This window comes from Ictalurus punctatus, unplaced genomic scaffold (genome assembly GCF_001660625.3).
Source record: "Ictalurus punctatus breed USDA103 unplaced genomic scaffold, Coco_2.0 Super-Scaffold_100046, whole genome shotgun sequence".
Classification (NCBI taxonomy): Eukaryota; Metazoa; Chordata; class Actinopteri; order Siluriformes; family Ictaluridae; genus Ictalurus; species Ictalurus punctatus.
In genome coordinates this window covers 3,107,678-3,131,259 of record NW_026521087.1, presented here as the reverse complement: position 1 = coordinate 3,131,259, position 23,582 = coordinate 3,107,678, and the positions used below count along the sequence as shown (strand labels likewise).

Below are 23,582 nucleotides of genomic sequence, written 5' to 3'. Positions count from 1 at the left end.
CACGAACCAGTCTGTCCATTCTCCTCTGTCCTCTCTCATCAACAAGGTGTTTGTTTTTCTCCACCATTCTGTGTAAACTCAAGAGATTGAGACTGTGAAAATCCCAGATCAGCCTCTAAAATTCTCAAACCAGCTCTCTCTGGCACCAACATTCATACCATGTGGCCTTAGGAGGAATAGCAATACAATCTTCTTTACACTAACAATTATCCTGCTTACTTTGCTATCGATGACAACAGAGCATCTAACATGAATTTCGACTCATGTACTGCTACAAATCCTCAGTATAACCCATGGTGGAGGGTGGATTGTTGGCGGTGTATGATATTAGCAGTGCAATCGTCACTAACAGAGGCGACTGCTGTTCAGAACAGATAAATGGTGCTGAGATTCACATTGGCAACTCCTTGGTTAACAACAACCCCAGGTGAAATATAAAACAAATAATTTATATAAAAATATCGGCCTAAATGAGTAAGAGTTTATTTATAGAATTTTATTGACATTTTAAAAAGCTTGCTGAACATAAGGCTTTGCAATTTGGTAACAAAGATTTGTATATATTTACAACTCTAATAAAGCATTACAACATTCCAGTAAAATTGTTCATTATGTAATATACATAATTATAAAGCACTTTAAGACTTAATAAATATATTGTGAAATATTTTAAATGGCATTAATTAATGCTTAAATAGTCACTCATGAGTTTACTGTAGTATTGCTCATTTAGTACTGTACACTTTATTTTACTGAAGTATAACTCAGCAACATTTAAACAAACTTATTACAGAAAATCTACGTAAAATATATTACTGCAGATCTTTATCTGATTGGCAAGGAGATTTTTAATTGTATAAATTGTGTAATTCTGACATGTAAATTGACAAGGAATGAATTACTACTTACTGAAAGTAGTTCTGGCTACATGCCAAATTGCAGGTTTAAATGAATGCTCTCAGTGTAACATGTTAGTCCTATAATTAAAACTTATACAAGGACATGGATGGATATTAGAATACTGCAGTATGTCTGTCGCTCTCTCTCTCTCTCTCTCTCTCTCTCTCTCTCTCTCTCTCTCTCTCTCTCTCTCTCTCTCTATCTCTTTCTCTCTCTGTGTGTGTGTGTGTGTGTGTGTGTGTGTGTGTGTGTGTGTGTGTGTGTGTGTGTGTGTTATACAGTAACTACATAGTAACTTAACTACATAATAAATTTTCTCATCTTCCCTCCAGTCAATGGGGAATCCATCTATTTCTTAGAAGGAATAGTGACACAGTGTCCTGTCCAGGGTGTACCCTGCTTTGTGCCCGATGCTCCCTGGGATAGGCTCCAGGTTCCCCCTGACCCTGAAAAGGATTAAGCGGTTGAAGATGGATGGATGGATGAATAGTGACACAGTATGAAGCACAGAAGGGTTTAATTAGGAAGGTTTTTATTTCATTTTATTTTCCTTTCATGGGAAATTCTTTAGAATGGAGGGCTGCATTATTCTTATTAACTTTGGGAGAGAAAAAAAATAGAGGGTGGTGCATGAATGACTGTCTATAGCTGCTATAATGTAAGGGATAACAGGAACTAACTTGTTTCACAGGTGTTCTGTAACATTAAACATGACTATAAACTGAGAAAAAGTATGATGTGTCATTCTTTGATAAAATAAGAAATTCTTCTGCACACTCTGGTATGAAAATAATCAACTTCAGGGTGGTGACAGATTTATTAAACATTATTAACTTTGGATTTAACTTAATATGTAAAACTAAATACAGTTCCCCTCATATCTCTCTCTCTCTCTCTCTCTCTCTCTCTCTCTCTCTGTGTGTGTGTGTGTGTGTGTGTGTGTGTGTGCACATGCGTGAGTACAGTGGAGCAAGTGAAGCGTGTTGGTGAGAGCGTGCGTGGAAGACTGAGGTTTTTTTCAGTTTCTTTCTCTTATTTTCCCCTTCTACAGTATCTCACAAAAGTGAGTACACCCCTCACATTTTTGTAAATATTTGATTATATCTTTTCATGTGACAGCACTAAAGAAATGACACTGTGCTACAATGTAAAGTAGAGAGTGTACAGCTTGTGTAACAGTGTAAATTTGCTGTCCCCTCAAAATAACTCAACACACAGCCATTAATGTCTGAACCGCTGGCAACAAAAGTGAGTACACCCCTAAGTGAAAATGTCCAAATTGGGCCCAATTAGCCATTTTCCCTCCCCTGTGTCATGTGACTTGTTAGTGTTACAAGGTCTCAGGTGTGAATGGGGAGCAGGTGTGTTAAATTTGGTGTCATTGCTCTCACACTCCCTCATACTGGTACATGGTATGGTACCTCATACAACATGGCATCTCATGGCAAAGAACTCTCTGAGGATCTGGAAAAAAATAATTGTTGCTCTACATAAAGATGGCCTAGGCTATAAGAAGATTGCTACTACGAGAAATAAGCTCATAGCAGCACTGATGAAATACACATACAGTACAAAAAAAAACACACACACAAATAGAGAATGTGTTTAGATTTTTTTTTTTTTACATCTGCACATAATTATTAGTTTAGCAGCTTTTTTAGAATAAAAAAAGTAATGTATAAGTCTATATAATGAGTCTTTATTGGTCACATGTACAGTAGAGTACAGTGAAATTGTTTTCTTCACATACTCCAACATGTCAGGAGGCTGGGGTCAGAGTGCAGGGTCATGATATGGCACCCCAGGAGCAGAGAAGGTTAAGGACCTTGCTCAATGGGCAGCTTGACAGTGCTGGGGATTGAACCACCAACCTACTGATCAGTAAGCAAGCGCATTAATCGCTAAGCCACCACTGCCCCAGTGTGTGGGAGTGAGATGGGGTATAGGGTGAGAGATGTGAGAGAGAGAGAGATCGATCGATCAGATCAATGTTTAGAGTGTTTTGCTCCGCTTAGAGAGACCGAACTAGCTACATTAAGAGAGAGAGAGTTAGTTTTCATAGCATTTACTACTTCTTACCCCACTGTTTTCTAACTATTACAAATATAGACTTCTGAACACCGCCAATAAAAGCTTAATAACAGAATACTGCAATTTTTGGGAAATTGCCGTTCCCGAGTTTGGCCACTCGAGGGCAGTCATGTCCCATCCGGCAAAACACACGACGCCGCCTAAAACAAAAGGTAGGTTGTAGGTATTGTACTACTACTACTGATTCTAGTAATGACGTCAATCAAAGTAATTAAATACGTAATGAAAGGTGTTGTCTATATAGCTGACCTCATTTTCCTACACAGTGAGTTAAAGGCGCACAACTATCAGAATCCCAGTTCATAATTGTGTTTGATTGGCCAAGTAGAATAAAGTGTCCGATTCTTTTTGAGCTTATTGGACATTACACATTGCTGTAACTATCTCATTGGCACTACTTAATTGCTCATGGTTTATTTGACGAATGCAACTGCTGCGACCTATTTTGCCAATCTTAAACTCAGCTGTCATTCTGGAGGTGCAGTTTTGGTTGATGCATCACATTTAGGTTCAAACACAGTGCGTATGGGAAAAGAGAAGGCCAGTGATTAGACAGTGTGAAGGCTGACTTTGTATTCCTACTTGTGTGTGATGTTTGTTATGTTAGTTTCTCTTGCACAACTGTCGAAGTGCATATGCTTTCCTTGTGAGTGACACTTTTTAAGAATAAGTTGAGGGTTTGAGACAATGTAGCTAATTTCGACCTTCGAGAGTCCATTATATCGTGCATTTGCGAGAGCTGATAAAGCAAGGCCTGATAGTTGTGTTTGCATTCCTTTCTCTGGTGCTTGTAAGTTAGTGAAGTACTTGTGTGGTAGAATGTGGACTGGCTTCAAAGTGAACACAGACATTGGTGCTGATCCGCTGAATGCTGGGCCTACTAATAAAGGCTTGTGCTGCTATGTGTGACCTGTAGTTGCAGTGGACGTAGGACTGTAGTATATACGGGCCTCGACTCCAAGGACGTGCTCAAAAGGAACGTCTTGTGTTTGAAACAGTAATGTCAATGTTGTACAAACACAGACAGCTTTTTCTAACCCCCTTACGCTGATGAGTGTTTGGCTGTATGCTTTACTATGTATGTTTTACCCAAAGTTCCTGACTATTGTGTTGTACTACTACTACTACTACTACTGCTGCTACTAATGGAACCAAAACATTAGTACTGATAATACTAATAATGCTTTGTATCTGTGTGTGTGCATTTAGAGAGAGAGAGAGAGAATGGGGAAGAAGAAGACGTTAGCAGGTGAAAAGCAGTGCCCAGTGATTGTTTTCGAAAAAGAGAGCTATTGTGTGACCGTTGGTGTAAGGCCCGCCTCCTCGCCTGTTCTCAACTAGGTCCTGTCGAGTGTGGATAAATAGGTGGGCGCTGCGTGAGAACTTTTATTGAGTGGTTTGACTTCGAGAGCAGCGTTATGTCTGGCAGAGGTAAGGGTGGTAAGGGACTCGGCAAAGGAGGCGCAAAGCGTCACCGCAAGGTGCTTCGCGATAACATCCAGGGGATCACTAAGCCGGCTATTCGCCGTCTGGCTCGCCGTGGTGGTGTAAAGCGTATTTCTGGTCTGATCTATGAAGAGACTCGCGGTGTGCTGAAAGTGTTTCTGGAGAACGTGATCCGCGACGCCGTCACCTACACCGAGCATGCCAAGAGAAAGACCGTGACCGCCATGGATGTGGTGTACGCTCTGAAACGCCAAGGACGCACCCTGTACGGCTTCGGGGGTTAAACGCTCTAACACCGAACGACGCGAATACAACGGCTCTTTTAAGAGCCACCCACATGTCTAGAAAAAGAGCAGTTCCGTGTGGGGGGGAAAGGCTTTTTCTTTCATGAAGCATAAAGCATCAAACGCTGTACAGCAGTAGCGAAAGTGGTAGATCTATTTGTATTTTTTTGTAATTATTCTCTCTCTCTCTCTCTCTCTCTCTCTTTTATTTATATATATATATAACTCCGTATATATTAAATATTGTATTATGTAATATTGTACAGTATACAATGTTAGATACATATATATTAAATATTGTAACTTGCTTGATTAAAACAATTTAGAAGATGATTTTAGTAGAAACTTCTATATTTCTTTTTCTCATACGCACGCATGCATGCATATATAAGAGGGAGAGAAGTGGGGGAAGTCAAAAGTTTTTTCTGTTTTTTCAAGCATAAGGTATCAAACGCTCTACACAAGTAGTAAAAGTGATAGATAAGAACTATCTGTGTACATAAAAAGAGAATTTATTTTTGCTTTTTTGCACACTTTATTTTGTTATACATTTATATGCACAGTATTAAATATTATAACGTGTTTAAAATGAGTTACAATACGGTTTTAGTAGAAACTTCCACATTTCTCTCTCTCTCTCTCTCTCTCTCTCTCTCTCTCTCTCTATATATATATATATATAATATATGTATGTGTATATATCTGTATATGTATATGTATATATCTGTATGTATAATATATGTATGTGTATATATCTGTATATGTATATATCTGTATATCTCTCTCTCTCTCTCTCTCTCTCTCTCTCTCTCTCTCTCTCTCTATATATATATATATATATATATATATATATATACACATACATACATACATACATACATACATACATACATATATATATATATATATATATATATATATATATATATATATATATATATATATATATATATATATATATATATATGTATCATTTTTTTCAAGCCAATTGTTTTTTCATAGTGCACGTTGCACTGTAAATAAAACGGCGGGAAGGGAAACAAAGCGTAGCGGAGGAGGGAGGAGCAGTAGGAGGTGCCATGCAGGAGGAGGTATCGAATTTTGGCCAATCAAAAAAAGGTGTCTTGTCTGTTCGTCATTAGAATGTGGGTCTGTAAATAGAGCGGGCGCGAGGCGGGCGCCAGTCATTTTCTGTTCGTTTATTCGAGAAGTAGTGTCATGCCCGATCCAGCCAAGACCGCGCCCAAGAAGGGATCAAAGAAAGCCGTGACCAAGACGGCCGGCAAAGGAGGCAAGAAGCGCAGAAAATCCCGGAAGGAGAGCTATGCCATCTACGTGTACAAGGTTCTCAAGCAGGTGCACCCTGACACCGGCATCTCATCCAAGGCCATGGGCATCATGAACTCCTTCGTGAATGATATTTTTGAGCGCATCGCCGGTGAGTCTTCTCGTCTGGCTCATTACAACAAGCGCTCCACCATCACCTCCAGGGAGATCCAGACCGCCGTGCGCCTGTTGCTTCCCGGCGAGCTGGCCAAGCACGCCGTGTCCGAGGGTACAAAAGCCGTCACCAAGTACACCAGCTCCAAGTAAAGCGCGTTACCGCCGTCTTCATCAACCCAACGGCTCTTTTAAGAGCCACCCACTTTTCATACAAAGAGTAACTTTCTCTTTTTCGTTTTCTCTCGCTGTCTGTGTGTGTGTGAGAGAGCGAGCGGGAGGGGGACTTCTGAAGCGCTGCACTCCCGCGGATGTTCAGGCTTTTGGGTAATTCTAGCAGTCTGCTAAATGCAGAGATGAGTAAATCTAAACAGGGTTGTAGCACGGTTTCGGGGGTTGTATAATCTGAGCAATGCAAAATGGGACGTTAGCAGCACAAAGTTATTCGTATTAAGATTGTAGCAACAGGAAGTACTTGAAAATGGTTTTCTACTAGCACATAATCATTCTACATCAGGGGTGCCCAAACTTTTTCCTGTGAAGGGCCAAAAATCTAACTTGATTAAGGGCTGTGGGCCAAAAGTACATGTTGCATTATACCAAACTGTATTATATTAAAATTAAAGTTGCCATGGTTCTCATTTATCATTTCATAATATTTACAAATAAATAAATTAATAGAAAACGTTAGTCTGTATCTGCTTCACTAATGCAGTTTTATTTTCAGAGTTCTATTGTTCAATGAAACTTATAGTATAATTAAAACATAGAACCAATTCCATTTATAATACATGTTCAATACCTCATACAACTATTCAAGCTATAAGCAATACAGCCACATGTCTGCAATATCAGTGACCTCTAATGAGACACATGAAGCTGGTCCTTATTTTTCAAAAGTATTTCCAAATTGGGATGCAGTGGACTTACTGTCAAAGTCAAGATATTATGGTGGTGAGAGTCAGTTACTTTGCATCTCAGTTTACACTTGTTTAAGTTCATCAGACTGAAAGTCTGTTCACAGTGGTAGGTACTGCCAAACAGAGACAGCATCACTTGTGCCTGTTTGCCCATCTGTACCTGTTTGCTGGGACACATTTGTAGAGGTCTGTCAAGGGAAGGGACCTGAACTTGTGTTTGAGTTCTGAATCACACTGAAGCTCAATTGGTTCCATTTGTAGATCATCACTAACTGTGTCCACACTGATGGTGAAGGGTTGAACAAACCACTCAAAGTCAGAAGTATTGTGTCTGAAGTCCTCAAAGCGACTGTCAAACTCCTGGAAAAGGTTGCTGAAAACAGCATCATACTCAGGTACCTTCTCTTTCACCATGCCTGCCTCTCTAAAACAGGGAAAATGGGCTAAATTTCCTGGATGTGGAGATGAGAGAGAGAGGAACAGTGTGAGATGGGGAGTGAAAGAAGAGAGAGGGAGGCAAATAGAATAAATAACTGACAAAACAAGGAAATTAAATCATGATAATTTAAGAGAACTTTGACACAAAATTTATCAGCTTGATTAACAAAAAAACCCAAAGCTGACACCACTGGATATAAATGCTAACTAAATATAAGTATTAATAATAACAATAACTGCACATAAAACTATGGTGAATATTATAATTGTGAATGTTAGCTGCTGAGAGATGTCTTCTGAGCAGCAGTAGTTTTTGTTTGAAGGCTCTGACATGATAAAAAAGCTGGGTGATAATCTGGTCTTTTCCCTGGAGCTGAACATTTAAAACATTGAGCAGCTCTGTGACGTCCACCGGGAAAGCCAGGTCAGAAAACCATTTCTTATCCATGGGCTCTTGAATACTACCAATCTTGCTTTCCTGAAAAGCTCCGATCTCATCACGCAGATCAAAAAATCTCCTGAGAACTTTTCCTCTGCTCAGCCATCTAACCTCCTGGTGGTACAACACATCACCATATTGTGCATCCATCTCATCCAACAGTACCTTGAACTGCAGGTGAGAGACCGCCTTGGAGCATATATCATTCACAATTTTGACGACGTCACGCATCACATCCACAAGCCCGATGGATTGGGCACATAGCTGTTCTTGATGTAAAATACAGGAAATCTGATAGCTGGCCCGTGTGGCACTTTCTTGAGCTGATGAAGGACGTAGCAGCGCGCTCTGCTTAGATTGAAGTTTAGCAAGGAGCTCATTAGCCTTCTGTTTTCATGCCTCGCCTCTGTCCTTTGAGAAAGCTGAAGAACGTTTTGTTTCATAATGACGGATATTGTACTCTTTCAAAACAGCAACTGACTGTTTGCAAACTAGACACACTGCCTTTGAATTGATTTCAGTAAATAAAAAGTCATCTCGCCAAACCTTTTTAAATTTCCTCTTGTCTGTGTGCCAGTGCCTGGATCTCTGAATTATTACCTGTTTGTTGACTGTCGCAATGCATGCAGGCCTTGAAGGACGCATGTACATTAAATAAAATTCTAATTATTATTCTCTACATTTTTTGTAGCTCAAAATTAAATAAATAAAAAAATGTTAAATTAGAAATGAAGATCAGCATCAATTAAATCCCCCCCCCCTTCTCACATATGGCATGGCGGGCCAAATCAAAAGTCACCACGGGCCCTAGTTTGGGCATCTCTGTTCTAACTGTTGTAGTAGCACGTAGTCATTCGAAGTAAGGTTCAAGAAGCGCATAATAATTCTAAATACTGTTGTAGTAGCACCTAGTTATTCGAACTAATGTGACATTAGCACAAAGTCATTCAAAAGAATGTTCTAGTAGCACATAGACATTGAAAAGAATGTTCTAGCAGCGTGGAATACAACACACACACACACACACACACACACACACACACACACACACACACACACACACACACACAATGCTATAGCGGAGCTGGGATAAAGGGCATTAGGGTGACAGCGGAGTTGGGATTAATGGCGTTAGGGTTAGAGCACAGCTCGGGGTTCGCGGTGTTAGCGTTAGGGCCGAGCTCGGGGTGGAAGGAAGAAGGGCTAGGGTAGCGCCGAGGCCTGTGCTCGTTAGGGTCAGGGAGGAAGCGACCGAGCTAACCAGGAGGAGGCCGGGCACGCTGTGCTTTACACGGCCCCCAACGCGCTCTGCTTCAAATACTACACACACCACTCGACAGCTGCCAAGACATCAGGCTCGTTCCCAAGGCTCCTCTTCAACTCGGCCCAGAACGCATACGACGGCCGTGCCTGCTTTTCGCCCGTTTTTACACACCACATCGCACCAAATGCGCAGCCCGCCGGCTTGAGCACAACGCGCGCCGCGCCTTTTCATGTGCGCTGCGCGAGACTGTTGCTCTCTAGTCGGCCAGGCCGGGCCACGGGAGACACGAGAAAGCCCATCCTCGCTCAGCGTGTGCTTCAACGTTTTGAATCTCGTTTTGCGAGTGGGATTTTCACCGAGAAATGCCATGAGAAAACACATCTGAGCGCTCGCCGCGTCCGTGCATTCATTCAGCGGCGCGCGAGTTGAGTCTACAACGCTCTCATATCTGTTTTTAAGACCAGCCCCCGGCCGCGGGGAGGGAGGATCATCCTGTGTTACACACTAACGTACAGCGTACGACTCGTGTATTCTACGTAGTTCCAAGAGAGATGGCAGAAGTCGCACCCGTTCCTGCCGCCGCGCCGGCCAAAGCGCCCAAGAAGAAAGCAGCTTCGAGAGCAAAAAAAGCCGGCCCTAGCGTCGGCGAGCTGATCGTCAAAGCCGTTTCCTCGTCTAAGGAGAGGAGCGGCGTGTCTCTCGCTGCCCTGAAGAAAGCGCTGGCTGCCGGCGGATACGATGTGGAGAAGAACAACTCCCGCGTCAAGATCGCCGTTAAGGGTCTCGTGACTAAAGGCACTCTGGTGCAGACCAAAGGGACCGGCGCGTCTGGCTCTTTCAAGCTGAACAAGAAGCAGACCGAAGCCAAGAAGCCCGTGAAGAAAGCCGCGCCCAAAGCGAAAAAGCCCGCCGCTACTAAGAAGCCCAGGAAGGTAGCGGCCAAGAAACCCGCCGCCGCGGCCAAGAAGTCTCCTAAGAAGGCGAAGAAGCCCACAGCCGCCGCAAAGAAAGCCACCAAGAGCCCGAAGAAGGCGAAAAAGCCCGCGACCCCTAAAAAGGCAGCCAAGAGCCCCAAGAAAGCGAAAGCTGTCAAGCCCAAGAGCACAAAGCCTAAAGCGGCAAAGGCGAAGAAGGCAGCACCCAAAAAGAAGTAAAGACGTTTGTTTCTTTCATGCTTTTGTTCCTTAGACGGCTCTTTTAAGAGCCACCCATATTTTCCTTTAAAGAGCAACATTTTCAGTCAAGCTTTATGTAATCAAAGCAATACACGTTAGAAACATACAATAGTATGGATACGCATATCTGCTACATATCATGTACACATAGCCACAAGCTGATACTGATTAGAGTACAGTAGAATAGAATCCTGATCGTGATTCCTAAACGTCATTCCTGATCTCCAGAACGATCACAGAATATGTAGGATAACATATTGATACATAATAAATCAATGTTAATGATAAGAATAAATAAATTCAGTATATAGTTGTTACTTCGTGCTTTTGTATGAATATTCCCTTCTGTCTGTTTTCAATCGCGCGCTCGCTCTCTCTCTCTCTCTCTCTCTCTCTCACACACACACACACACACACACACACACACACACACACACACACACACACACACACACACACACAAAGCACAAACAGGGGTGGGAGGGGTGACGCTGGAATTCGACGGCCTGTTTGTGATTGGCTAATCTGCCATTGCGTTCTTAGCGAATAAGAGAGTGGCCGTTTTGTCTATATCACGGAGAGTTCGGGGTGTAACGTTTATTTCGGAGTTGTTCGAACAGATTTGAGCATCAAGATGAGTGGCAGAGGAAAAACCGGCGGAAAGGCTAGAGCTAAGGCCAAGACTCGTTCATCCAGGGCTGGACTTCAGTTCCCTGTGGGACGTGTGCACAGGCTTCTGCGTAAAGGCAACTATGCCGAGCGCGTCGGTGCCGGCGCTCCGGTCTACCTGGCCGCAGTGTTGGAGTATCTGACCGCTGAGATCCTGGAGTTGGCCGGTAACGCCGCCCGTGACAATAAGAAGACTCGTATCATTCCCCGCCACTTGCAGCTCGCCGTGCGTAACGACGAGGAGCTGAACAAACTGCTCGGCGGAGTGACCATCGCTCAAGGTGGTGTGCTGCCCAACATTCAGGCTGTGCTTCTGCCTAAAAAGACCGAGAAGGCCGTCAAGACTAAGTAAACTCGTCCACTGCTGCTTTGTCAGTACCCAAAGGCTCTTTTAAGAGCCACCATCTCTGCTTCAAAAGTGCAATTTTACACCCGTTTTTCTACTGAAAGTGTGCACTAAAAAGTCAGCACGTTTGAAATGAAAACAGAAGCGTTATACTTTGCTAATAATTATGTGATAACGTTAAGTAATAGTGGTAGTTAGCGTGTTGTCTAAATGAAATCTGAGGGGTGAAATTGTGCACTTTTAAGACAGCATATTTATAAATAAAAAAAGGACGATAATTTTTGTAGTCATGATTTGATACCATATTTAAGTAATGACTATAAGAACAATAGCAGTTAGCGTGCTGGTTAAATGAAGTCTGAGGAGTGAAAATGGTTTGTGACGGCGTTGTGTGTGTTCCTAATGAACAAAGCATTTGTGTGACAGAGAGCGCCAATAGAATAGAATAGTGGCGGGCGTCTTGTGATCCGAACGGTGGCAGAGAAGACGGTCCAATAGTCAACAGGTGACGTAAAACGTTCTATCGAATAGCAGACGAGCGCGTTCGAGACGCCCAATCAGCGCAGGGCGGCTTTATGGCTTAAAAACGCCGCGTTCGCGCGCGCAGTTTTTCTATCCGCGAAGTGCAGACTTTGACGCTATGGCAAGAACCAAGCAGACCGCCCGTAAGTCCACCGGTGGCAAGGCGCCAAGGAAGCAGCTCGCTACTAAGGCTGCCCGCAAGAGCGCGCCGGCTACCGGCGGCGTGAAGAAGCCTCATCGTTACAGGCCTGGCACCGTGGCTCTGAGGGAGATCCGCCGTTATCAGAAGTCTACTGAGCTGCTCATCCGCAAGCTGCCCTTCCAGCGCCTGGTGCGAGAAATCGCTCAGGACTTCAAGACCGACTTGCGTTTCCAGAGCTCGGCCGTCATGGCCCTGCAGGAGGCGAGCGAGGCATACCTGGTCGGTCTGTTCGAGGACACCAACCTGTGCGCTATCCACGCCAAGAGAGTGACCATCATGCCCAAGGATATTCAGCTGGCCCGCCGTATTCGCGGAGAACGCGCTTAAGCCACAACTCCGTCTAATATACACAAAGGCTCTTTTAAGAGCCACTTCACCGTCTCAGAAAACGGAAAATTTTCTTTCTTCGGCAGTCTCAATATTAGAACGTGGTATAGAGATAAAATGACACTTTTATTTATATGTATGTTTGTGTGTGTGTGTGTGTGTGTATATATATATATATATATATATAATGTTTAAATGATGTACAAGGTTTTATATTAAATATAGTGCTATGAATATTAATGTTTGTTTATATAGATGAGCCGTTAATTGTGGTTATGTCCGAACAACACAATGCACAGTAATGAGCTGTGTCTGTAAAATAGCCCAAACCTACCTTCAGTTTCAGGCGGCGTTGTGTGTTGCGCTAGATGGAGCTTGACTGCCCTCGTGTGGCCAAACTCGGGAACGGCGATTTTCTAGAAGCGGATTTCTGGGCAAGAACTGTTACATGATATTATTATTAATCTCTCTCTTCCCTTTTGTCCCGTCCATGATAATTATTGTTGTTATTTAACAATTGTAGACATGAGCTCATGTTAAAATGAATAAATAGGGAATAAAATGGTAATAACCATATATATTCTCGAGCGAAATAGACGAGGCCACCTAGGGAACACATGAAGTTATGTGGGAGCAGTGATGAGAATGAAATGACTAATAATATTAAGAAAGACATTAATAATGTTAATATTAGCAATTAATTTGTGTAATTTATTATGATAACTATACTGCTATGTACATGATATAATGTTAATGTGTTAATATGTTTTAAATGTGTGTTGTCCTTATACCGTGTCTAGGTCAGTCTCCCCGGCGCGCGCGCACAGACATATGTAGTCAAATCGGAGGAGCGAGCCATAAGATCTGTTATGACGTCACGTTCAGAGTTCTGTAAGTTTCCTGATGGTATGCTTGACGGTTGTTCCCTTTATGACGCCGCGAATGTCGAGGTTTTTAAACGTTGTGGTATCTGAGCTGGCCTCTGTATTCATTTGAACGGAGTAGTGTTTAATCATTGGTCTATCTAACCTTTTCATGTGGTTAGTTTCTTTGTTTGTTCATCTGTCGTGTTTAAGAATGGACACTGAAATAATATATCCAGATATCTGTACAGCTGCTTTGTGACAATGTAAACTTAAAAAAACCCCAACATTTCCATGTCTAGAGAAGAGGGTGCGTTCTTTAAAAATTAAATCATAATGATGATGCTGTGAAACAGTTCAGAAGCTCCGTGTATTGTCCTTGATACGTGAAAACTAGACAATGCACAGTAATAACGCTGATGAGCTGCGCCAGTGTAAAATAGCCCAAACCTACCTTCTGTTTCAGGTGGCGTTGTGTTGGATGGAGCTTGACTGCCCTCGTGTGTCCAAACTCAGGAACGGCAGTTTCCCTGAAGGGGTATTCTGTTCCAAGTTTGTGGTAGTTAGCCAAGAAATATTACATGATTACTATTACTCTCTCTCCCCCTTTTTAAACCCGTTCATGATAATTATTGTATACATTACCTTTATTTTTGTAATGTTCTCCCCTATTTGTGGATATTCTCGAGTGAAATAGACGAGGCCATGTAGGGAACACATGAAGTTACCTAGGAGCAGAGTCTAAAATATCTTTTTGAAGGACCTCAAACTATTATCATTTGCTAAACTATTGATCATTAAGTTACGTACATCTTATTCGTATATGGAAAGTACTTAATGAAGATAATATACTTTAGATTTTTTATGTAACCATTTAAGTATTTGTTGAAATGCTTTTGTTACTGATAAATACATGTACATTTAAATTGATTTTGTTCTGTCTGTGATTTTGTAGATCTGGATGTTCAGCTGGTCTCAGATCAAGCATCCTCCTCTGTACTGACTCCACTATCCCCAGCTTCATCCCATTCATCAGATTCCACAATTGTCCTGGAGTCCAGAAGAAAGAGGAGGAACCCAACAGGGTTAATGGAGCAGAATGAAGCAAGACAGGTAAGCTTTGAATAAATGCATTTAAAATACTCAATTACGTAATTGTTTATTATTGATACTTATCTGTAGAAGTGTTTTGTAAATGTATTCTCGACATAAAGGAAAGGCATTAAAAATCCTCTTAAATTTCCATGAGCATGTCATAACGATGTAAGATGTTTTGGCAGAAAGTTGATTGTGTTCTGAGTGTCAATCCAAAGAGTGAGGAAATCTTCAAGGAGTATGAAAAGACCAAAACACTAACATGTCTGCAAACAGGACGTTCACCATCTGTTTACGTGTGGCATATGTTAGAGCTACATGGGTAAGAATTGGAGGTCACTTCCCTCCCTTTATCATCACAACAGATTCATGTGACGCAGCTAAAGAATGATATTCTGTGTTGCTATAAAAGGGGAATTTATCCTTTCATCCTTTTATTCATCCTGAAAGGATGATTCCATCGTCAAGTGTGAGGACCAATTATGCACTGGGAATTGTGACACTTTTTCCATACCCCCAAGATCCTTTCTCCAAACATGGATATGTAAGTTCTTGTATTCTGTCTGAAAACCCAAACCAGTGTGTGTGTTTATATTTTCTTCCCTTTTATAGTTTTAAAGTTAAAATGATCTTGTTTTAGATGAGTGTTTATAGGTTGCTCAGCTTTGTATTTTCCACTTGTTTTTGTAATTTTATATAGTCATTGTGTGAACTTATTGTGTTGAGTAATTCATTCTTGAAGCCAAGAACGAGATGCCTCTGTTTGGGTCTTTTCTTAAACAGGAACACTACTATGATCCTGAGGGTATTCTTCAGGATGGTCCAAAAAACAGACGAGAATCTCTGTTAACTTGTCAACAGCGATTTGGTGAGGAGTGCAGGGAGGCGATATCTACAATGCGATATTCCACTGATGAGAAGATGAGCGAATTTCCAGTATTGACAGAAGATGGTGGGTGAGGATGCATCATCTTCTGTCCTGGATTTGTTCACTTGTTTCCTTGCTGTATCTGGATTGGTAAGAAAATCTTTAGCTTTGGAAGTAGTTTTGAAAAGGAAATGACCTTCTCTGTAGTTATTAAAGGAGTTCACTGGTACAGCAGAGAAAGGAGTTGTTCAATGATCACCATAACAACAACAGGCCGGTCCAAACTGAGAAATTCAACGTTCTAATCTTTTATATCCCAAATGTATGCATAAATAACACAGCAGATCTTAATTTTTAGTATTTGACCTTTTATCCATTTATGTCCGTTATGTTTAAACCTGTATAAACCTTGTTTAAAGATCGACCAGGATTTCTCCATGATGTTTGGTGACGAAGTGTCTCAGAAGTTCCTGGCAAAGTGGTCAATATTCCAAACAATAGGCCAAACATCATTGCAGACTGCAAGACTCTTAAGAATATGGGCGAGCTGCTGTCAGGAACTGAACCTGAATCTGAGGACTAAAATGGTCAGTATAAACTGTTTTGTATTTTAAAAATGTTCCAGTCTTTAAAAAAATAATTAAATAGAGATCATTTAATTATTTTGTGATGTCTTTAGGATGGGACAGCGATATGTCCTCAATCCTTTTGCAGCTGCATCTGCTCCCTCCAACCTCAAGAGGCCAGAAAAAAAATATCAAAGATCAGTTCAGTTCAAGCAACCAGCCATCTTGTGAGCTGTCTTAAGGTATGCAAAAGTTAATATTTAAACATCAGATCTTAATTTTAGGAGCTCTTGAGGTGTAGATTATTTTGGGATTCTGAGACCTGCATCTTATTTTGCTTACACCACCTGCAAACAAGATGTGACAGTGCTAGTGATAATGTAAAAAACATGCAAAGAGTTTTATTTTCATATTTATTTTATGTCCCTTTGCTGACCTTCAGGAAGGAGCCAGTGTGAATACCTTCATTGAGAGTGCTGACACAAGACAACCATTTCTCCTCTGCATCGGTGAGCGAAAGAAGGATATCCAAAAGTTCTACATTATTATCGACCAAAAGGCGATCCCATGTAAGGCGCACACATCAGTGGCAGCTTTTGATGAACTGTTCAAAGCTCACTATGTCTTCAGTTTCTCATATGATAAAGCTCTTTGTGATTTCTACACATTTATCCAAACCACCATCTATAACATCGATGTCAGAATAGCAATGGAGAGCCTGCGTGTTAAAGAACTTCGAGCATGATTGCTGCAGCGAGATTAACTGCCTTGAAGATGTTCACGTTTTGTATGTAAAGCACACCTCAGAACTTGTTTGGTTCTTCGTCAACATTTAAAATTTCAACATGGTTTATATCCTAGCAAAAAGTTACATTTAAAATGTGGAGAGCCAGGTCGCCTGTTATCATTTTGTACTTATAGTGGCTTCCGAAAACACCTCAGCAAGGTACATAGTCACACTATGGATCAGGAGATTGATACTAATCAGGATCTTTCCACTAGGGAGAATATGAGGCAGAATGTTCAAATGATCGCCCAAGTTTACAAAGTTGGAGTTTACAAAGACATTAATGATGGGTCGTGTTTCCAAAACCATGCACTGTTCTCACAGCAAAAGCACGCTTTTCAGATTCTACTCTATCACAACGATTTTGAAACTGCTAACCCTCTAGGTTCCAAGAGGGGGATCCACAAACTTGGTTGTATCTATTTTACTCAAAAAAAAAATCTTCCACCCAAGTGTAACTCTGTACTGATTAATGTACATCTTGCAGCTTGATTCTACACGGAAGATCTTAAGACATATGGTTTTGATGTGATAATAAAGCCCCTTATTGATGACCTGAAAATCTTAGAAGCCGAAGGCATACAGCTTCCTTGTTTTGAACAACCATTGTTTGGCTCAGTAATTCAAGTAACAGGAGATAATTTGGCTTTAAATGGCTTGCTGGGAATCTTACAGTGCAACTAATTTCTGTAGGCTTTGTTTAATTAGTAAGGAAGAAGTTCAATCTATATTCACTGAAGATCATCCTGGGTTAATTTTTCGTTCCAAAGAGGTTCATACTGAACATTGTAAGGCACTAAATGAAAATCCTGAACTGCGGTCAATATATGGTGTCAAAAAGTCATGTGCGCTCAATTCATTAGAGTATTTCCATTGTACTGATAACTATGCTGTTGACATCATGCGTGATCTGCTAGAGGGTGTGGTACAGTATGAACTTAAACTGGTTTTTGAGTACCTTGTTAAACAGGATGCACAGCTTTAATTATGGTTACACAGACCGTAAAAACAAACCAAGTGGGTTAAAAATGGATGATAAGGGCAAACACCTGCGTTTGAATGCCATACAGTCATGGTGTCTTCTGCACAACACTCCACTGATATTTGGTGGTCATTGAAAGGAATAACAATCACTGGAACTTTTTCCTACTTTTGATACAGATTGTCAATATAGTGTTCTCCTACACCATAACTGATGGGATGATATGTTACTTAAAACATCTGATCTGTGATCACCATACTCTATTCAAAGAATTGATTCCTGACAAGACGTCGATTCCCAAGCACCACTTGATGATGCACTATCTGAGATGCATTAAAAAAATGGCCCTCTTATCCATATGTGGTGAATGCGATTTGAAGCTAAGCACCATATTTTCAAAAGATGTGGCAAAAATTTCAAGAATCTCATTAAATCATTAGTAAAGCAACATCAACGTCAATTGGCATTTAACTGTGAAAATGATTGTTTTAGAAGGTTTGAATTTGGTCCTACATCAAAAACCATCTGTAACTTGCAAGGTGGGGAAGAACTCAGTCAGACATTATATTTAGAAGCCTGTTTGAGTGTTACAAGTACAAAGTGGGTCAGACATTATGGTACTGAGTATCAGGTTGGTGTGTTCATATGCACTGGATGTACCTATGATCTCCCTGTGTTCAAAAAGATCTGTGATATAATAATATATGAAGAGAGTGCTTTCATTATTTCCTGCAATGTAAAAACGATGTACTATGATGACCACTTCAATGCATACTGTAAAGGAGATAACCAAATGGATGAGTTTTCTGTCATCTCTGTGAATGAACTGACACACTTTAGGCCATTTGATCAGCAGTGCTCTAATGAGAATAATCAAAGAGAGTACATAGTGCCCAATTGTTATATTTAGAAAGCCTTGACCTGAGGGGTCAGTAATGTTAACGCCCTTGAAAAAAAGAAAACTATTATAAAGCAACCAACTGTTTTTTTTCCTTTATTTGCCTTTTAGATTTGTAATCATTTGAATGTTATTTTAATTGTGCAGTAGCATATTAACACTTTATAGTGTTAGAGGCAACTCATTTAATAGTATGCAATTAACACTATGAGATTTAATGAATTACTCCTATGAGAATTAATTTCTAACACTACACACTGGTGTTGAGAAACTAACACTTGAGTAGTGTTCAATTTCAACTATACAAAGAGTTGATGTGAACTCTATTAAAGTGTTTAAATGACACTGTGGAGTGTGGACCCCTCCGGACACTTTAAAAGTGTTGAAATGAAACTCCAATAGAGTGGATTTGTTTCTGTTGATTTTGCTGTGTATGTATATTTTATAATGTTAAAGTGCACACCTTGATTTCTATTATAATAACATTATTAATGTATTTCTAATGTTATTAGACATGTCATTCTCATCACTGCTCCTAGATAACTTAGTGTTCCCTAGGTGGCCTCATCTATTTCACTTCGAGAATATCCACAAATAGGGAAGAACATTACCTTTATCTTTGTAATGTATACAATAATGATCATGAATGCGTTAAAAAGGGGACACAGTAATATAAAGCATGTAATATTTCTTACCCTACTCGGGCCTAACTACAAATGTACTCTTATGACAGAATACCGCTGCTGGGAAATTGCCGTTCCCAAGGTTGGACACACGAGGGCAGTCAAGCTCCATCCAGCACAACACAACGCCACCTGAAGCAGAAGGTAGGTTTGGGCTATTTTACAGACACAGCTCATTACTGTGCATTGTATTGTTCGGACATAGCCACAATTAACGGCTCTTCTATAAAAACAAACATTATGTAATATTCATAGCACTATATTTATACTATAAATACAAAATCAATAACTAACCTTTTTCTAATGTTGATAGAAAGCCTTTTACATCATTTACACACACACACACACACACACACATATACATATATATACATATATACATATATATATATATATATATATATATATATATATATATATATATAATGTCTTTTCTCTCCATACCACGTTCTAATATTTAAACTGGACACACGAGGGCAGTCAAGCTCCATCCAGCACAAGACACAACGCCGCCTGGAACAGAAGGCAGATTTGGGCTACAGTACACAGACACAGCTCATCGGCGTTATTACTGTGCATTGTCTAGTTTTCACCTAAGGACAATACACGGCTTTTCTGCACTGTTCATCATCATCTATAAAAAACAAAAAACATTATGTAATTATGTAATATACATAGCAGTATATTTATCATAATAAAGTTCACTCATTAATAACGAATAATAAACATTTCTATATGTTGATAGAAATATAAAGCATTTATATATATATATATATATATATATATATATATATATATATATATATATATATATATATATATGTATGTGTGTGTGTGTGTGTGTGTGTGTGTGTGTGTGTGTGTGTGTGTGTGTGTGTGTGTCCGTCCCCTTCTCTTATCTAAATATTCAAAAAGCCCAAGAAATAAAATTAGCTGTTTTCTGAGACGATGAAGTGACTCTTAAAAGAGCCTTTGTGTATATTAGACGGAGTCGTCGTTTAAGCGCATTCTCCGCGAATACGGCAGGCCAGCTGAATATCCTTGAGAGAGATGGAGAAATTTGAAAAGCTAGCACTGTGGCTATGTGTTTTGCAACCATGAGCTGTATTTCAACGCTTTTTGGCCACAGCATGCTGCCTCACAAACATCCCAATTCATGCCCCCCTTTTCCACAGTCGTTGTGTATATCCAGGTAAGGATAAAAGTTACATTTCCATCCATCCATCTTCTATACCACGTAATCCTTCTCAGGTCACGGGTAAAAGTTACATTTTCCAAAGAAATTTAACTCGCTGAGATGGGCAGTCCATAGGTAGTCGGTACCTAGCCGCCCAAGGATTGGATTGCATTGCGATGGCTCAACTATGGAATTGTCCTGTTCTGTGAGACCTTTGGGCCGTCTCGCCGCATCGTCACCCTTCAGTTTATATGACGGCACAGCTCATACCTCAAGACTTGAATAAAATCTATTTGAGAAGCAGTCATCTAGTCAGTGAACATTAAACCCTCATTTGCATAGTTTTCGTTAAAAGCAGCAGGCCTCGGATGAGGTGGCCGAGAGGTTAAGGCGATGGACTGCTAATCCGTTGTGCTCTGCACGCGTGGGTTCGAATCCCATCCTCATCGCAAACTTGTTACTTTGCCTCCTCTTTCCAGCAATATCTGGCTTTGTGCAGTCTGTCTCACGCCTACAAACGGGAAGCTTTGTACAGGTCCCCATATGTGTTTTGCAACCGTGACCGTGAGCTGTATTTCAATGCTTTTTGGCCATAGCTGCTGTAAGGCTCTGGCGTCTCTGGAGGTCCATCAACGCAGAACGCATTCCACAGTCCAGACGACAGGGGCAAAGAACCTGCACCGAAACCTCTTTATTGCTCCACACACCGGGATGTAATTTCATACGCGTGAGCTATGTCAGCAAGAGGTTAAGGTGATGAACTGCCAATCCGCTGTGCACAGCCCATGTGGGTTTGGATCCTATTTTTCTTGTAAAGACCTTGCTTAAGCGCATTCTGTAAAGGAAGCGTGCATGGTGCAGACATTGTTGGCGGCTGCATGAGCAGTTATTCTGAAGGGGAAATTAGGGTCAGGTGTTTTCAATCAACGGGATGACAATCAGGTATGAGTGAGCACCCTGTCTTATTTGAAGAACAGGGATTTATCAATGTCTGATCTTCACAACACATGTTTGTGGAAGTGTATCATGGTATGAAAAAAGGAAGTTTGTGAGGATCTCAGAAAAAGAGTTGTTGATGCTCATCAGGCTGGAAAAGTTCAAAAAAATATCTCTAAAGTGTTTGGACTCCACCAATCCACAGTCAGACAGGTTGTGTACAAATGAAGGAAATTCACGAGCATGGTTACCCTCCCCAGGTGTGGTCAACCAACAAAGATCACTCCAAGAGCAAGACATGTAATTGTCCACGAGGTCACAACGGATCCCAGGGTAACTTCTAAGCAACTAAAGGATTCTCTGGCATTGGCAAATGTTAATGTTCATGAGTCCACCATAATGAGTACACTGAACAACAATGGTGTGCATGGCAGGATTGCAAGGAGAAAGCCACTGCTTTCTATAAAGAACATTGCTTCCTGCATGCAGTTTGCTAAAGATCACATGGACAAGACACAAGGCTACTCAAAAAAACATTTTGTGGACAGGTGAGACCAAACTAGAACTTTTTGGTTTAAATGAGAAGGGTTATGTTTGGGGGAAGGAAAACACTGCATTCCAGCATAAGACCCGTATCCCATTTCTGAAAAATGGTGGTGGTAGCATTACAGTTTGGGCCTGTTTCGCTGCATATGGGCCAGGACGGCTTGACATCATTGATGAAACAATGAACTCTGAATAATGCCAGCAAATTCTAAAAGAAAATGTCAGGACATCTGTCCGTAAACTGGATCTCAAGAGAAAGTAGGCCGTGCAGCAAGACAGCAACCCTAAGCACACAAGTCGTTCTACCAAAGAATGGTTAAAGAAGAATAAAGTCAATGTTTTGGAATGGCCAAGTCAAGGTCCTGACCTTAATCCAATAGAAATGCTGTGGAAGGACCTGAAGCAAGCAGCTCATGTGAGGAAACCCACCCACATCCTAGAGATGAAACTGTACTGTAATGAGGGATGGGCTAAAATTCCTCCAAGCTGACATGCAGGACTGATCAACAGTTACCGGAAACGTTTGTTTGCAGTTGTTGCTGCACACCGAGGTCACACCAGATACTGAAAGCAAAGGTTCACATACTTTTGCCACTCACAGGTATGCAATATTGGATCATTTTCATCAATAAATAAATGACCATGTGTAATATTTTTGTCTGGTTTCTTTAATTAGGTTCTCTTTATCTACTTTTAATACTTGTGTGAAAATCTTATGATGTTTTAGGTCCTGGTAATGAAGATGTATAGAAAGTTCTAAAGGGTTCACAAACCTTCAAGCACCACCGTAAGTGGGATGTAAGGTCATAGCAGAAGAGCTCTTCCGCAAACACTACCGATGTGACCGTGGACCATGGGGTCTTAAGCCTAGACGAATCACGTCCAAAAGACCACGCCTTAGCTCTGTCTTCAGCTGCAAATGGTTAGATGTCCCCGGCAGAGCTGGTTAAGTGAAAGGCACTTGAGTCTCACAACAGCCCATTTGTCACGCCCATGCCAGATTTCTTGTTGTCCAGCCTGGGGTAGTGTGGCTGAGTGGTCCAAGGTGCTGGCTTTAGGCTCCAGTCTCTTTGGGGGTGTGGGTTCAAATCCCACTGCTGCCAGGGTAGTTAGCTGAAAGTAGTTCTGCTTACCTTTCCCAGAGTGGAAAGTAGTTATGCTCAACTTTCCTTAATTTCTCCAGTTAATTCTCAGTGGTAGTCCTTATCACTATGGATGCAATATTTTTCACCACATGTTGATTCCATGGCGCTGTTCCGAAGCTTGGTGTTTTCTTTTTTTTTTTTTTTTTTGAAGATCTACATTTTGAATTGCCTCCGCTACCGCGTGAACCGGTTAATACTTTATTGGCTTTATTTTTTCGGCTTTCATCTCTTTTTATTTATTTCTTTTTTCCCCAAACAGCGATTAACATTCATCATTTTACCTGAGAATAAAAAGCGCTCTTAGGCGGCAGGTAAAGTGAACTATACAATTACATTTACATTTATTCATTTAGCAGACGCTTTTAACCAAAGCGACATATAAATAACAAAATTGCTTATTTACTCAAAAGCATCGGTATATTATGAATATCATTTGAATGGTTTAAACTATATATGTAGGGTCAATTCAGGAATATCATTATACGATTGTATGCCGAGTGAAATTTCTATTGTCTACTGTTCAGTGTCTGTTGTTTGTTCAGTAGTCAAACACACTTAAAATAAAGTCTTTTG

General features: G+C 40.8%; 3 protein-coding genes, 1 long non-coding RNA gene and 2 other non-coding genes across 7 annotated transcripts; all 6 read left to right on the top strand.

The window, feature by feature from the left end:
* Window positions 1-5,939: 5,939 nt before the first annotated feature.
* Window positions 5,940-6,314, top strand: LOC128629970 (histone H2B-like). Its single transcript, XM_053678523.1, has 2 exons — window positions 5,940-6,077; window positions 6,150-6,314. The coding sequence occupies exons 1-2, from the start codon at window positions 5,940-5,942 to the stop codon at window positions 6,312-6,314; spliced, it is 303 nt and encodes a 100-aa protein (XP_053534498.1).
* Window positions 6,315-9,089: 2,775 nt separating this feature from the next.
* On the top strand, window positions 9,090-13,783 carry LOC128630096 (histone H1-like). The gene is made up of 2 exons (XM_053678663.1): window positions 9,090-10,372; window positions 13,264-13,783. Exons 1-2 carry the CDS (start codon window positions 9,774-9,776, stop codon window positions 13,298-13,300), a joined length of 636 nt encoding a protein of 211 aa, XP_053534638.1. The 5' UTR covers window positions 9,090-9,773; the 3' UTR covers window positions 13,301-13,783.
* Window positions 12,050-12,569, top strand: LOC108262066 (histone H3). The gene has a single exon (XM_017462741.2). It carries the CDS (start codon window positions 12,053-12,055, stop codon window positions 12,461-12,463), a length of 411 nt encoding a protein of 136 aa, XP_017318230.2. The 5' UTR covers window positions 12,050-12,052; the 3' UTR covers window positions 12,464-12,569.
* A 9-nt stretch (window positions 13,784-13,792) lies between the features above and the next one.
* On the top strand, window positions 13,793-14,960 carry LOC124627510 (uncharacterized). 2 transcript variants are annotated; one of them, XR_008394403.1, is made up of 3 exons: window positions 13,793-13,864; window positions 14,282-14,743; window positions 14,872-14,960. It is a non-coding gene; the product is annotated as an uncharacterized LOC124627510 (long non-coding RNA). The 2 variants fall into 2 exon arrangements; XR_008394402.1 differs by lacking the exon at window positions 13,793-13,864 and having other exon boundaries at window positions 14,207-14,439; window positions 14,607-14,743.
* A 5,789-nt stretch (window positions 14,961-20,749) lies between these two features.
* trnas-gcu (transfer RNA serine (anticodon GCU)) lies at window positions 20,750-20,831 on the top strand. Its single transcript has one exon. It is a non-coding gene; the product is annotated as a tRNA-Ser (tRNA).
* A 2,054-nt stretch (window positions 20,832-22,885) lies between these two features.
* On the top strand, window positions 22,886-22,967 carry trnal-uag (transfer RNA leucine (anticodon UAG)). Its single transcript has one exon. It is a non-coding gene; the product is annotated as a tRNA-Leu (tRNA).
* The last annotated feature ends 615 nt before the right edge of the window (window positions 22,968-23,582 follow it).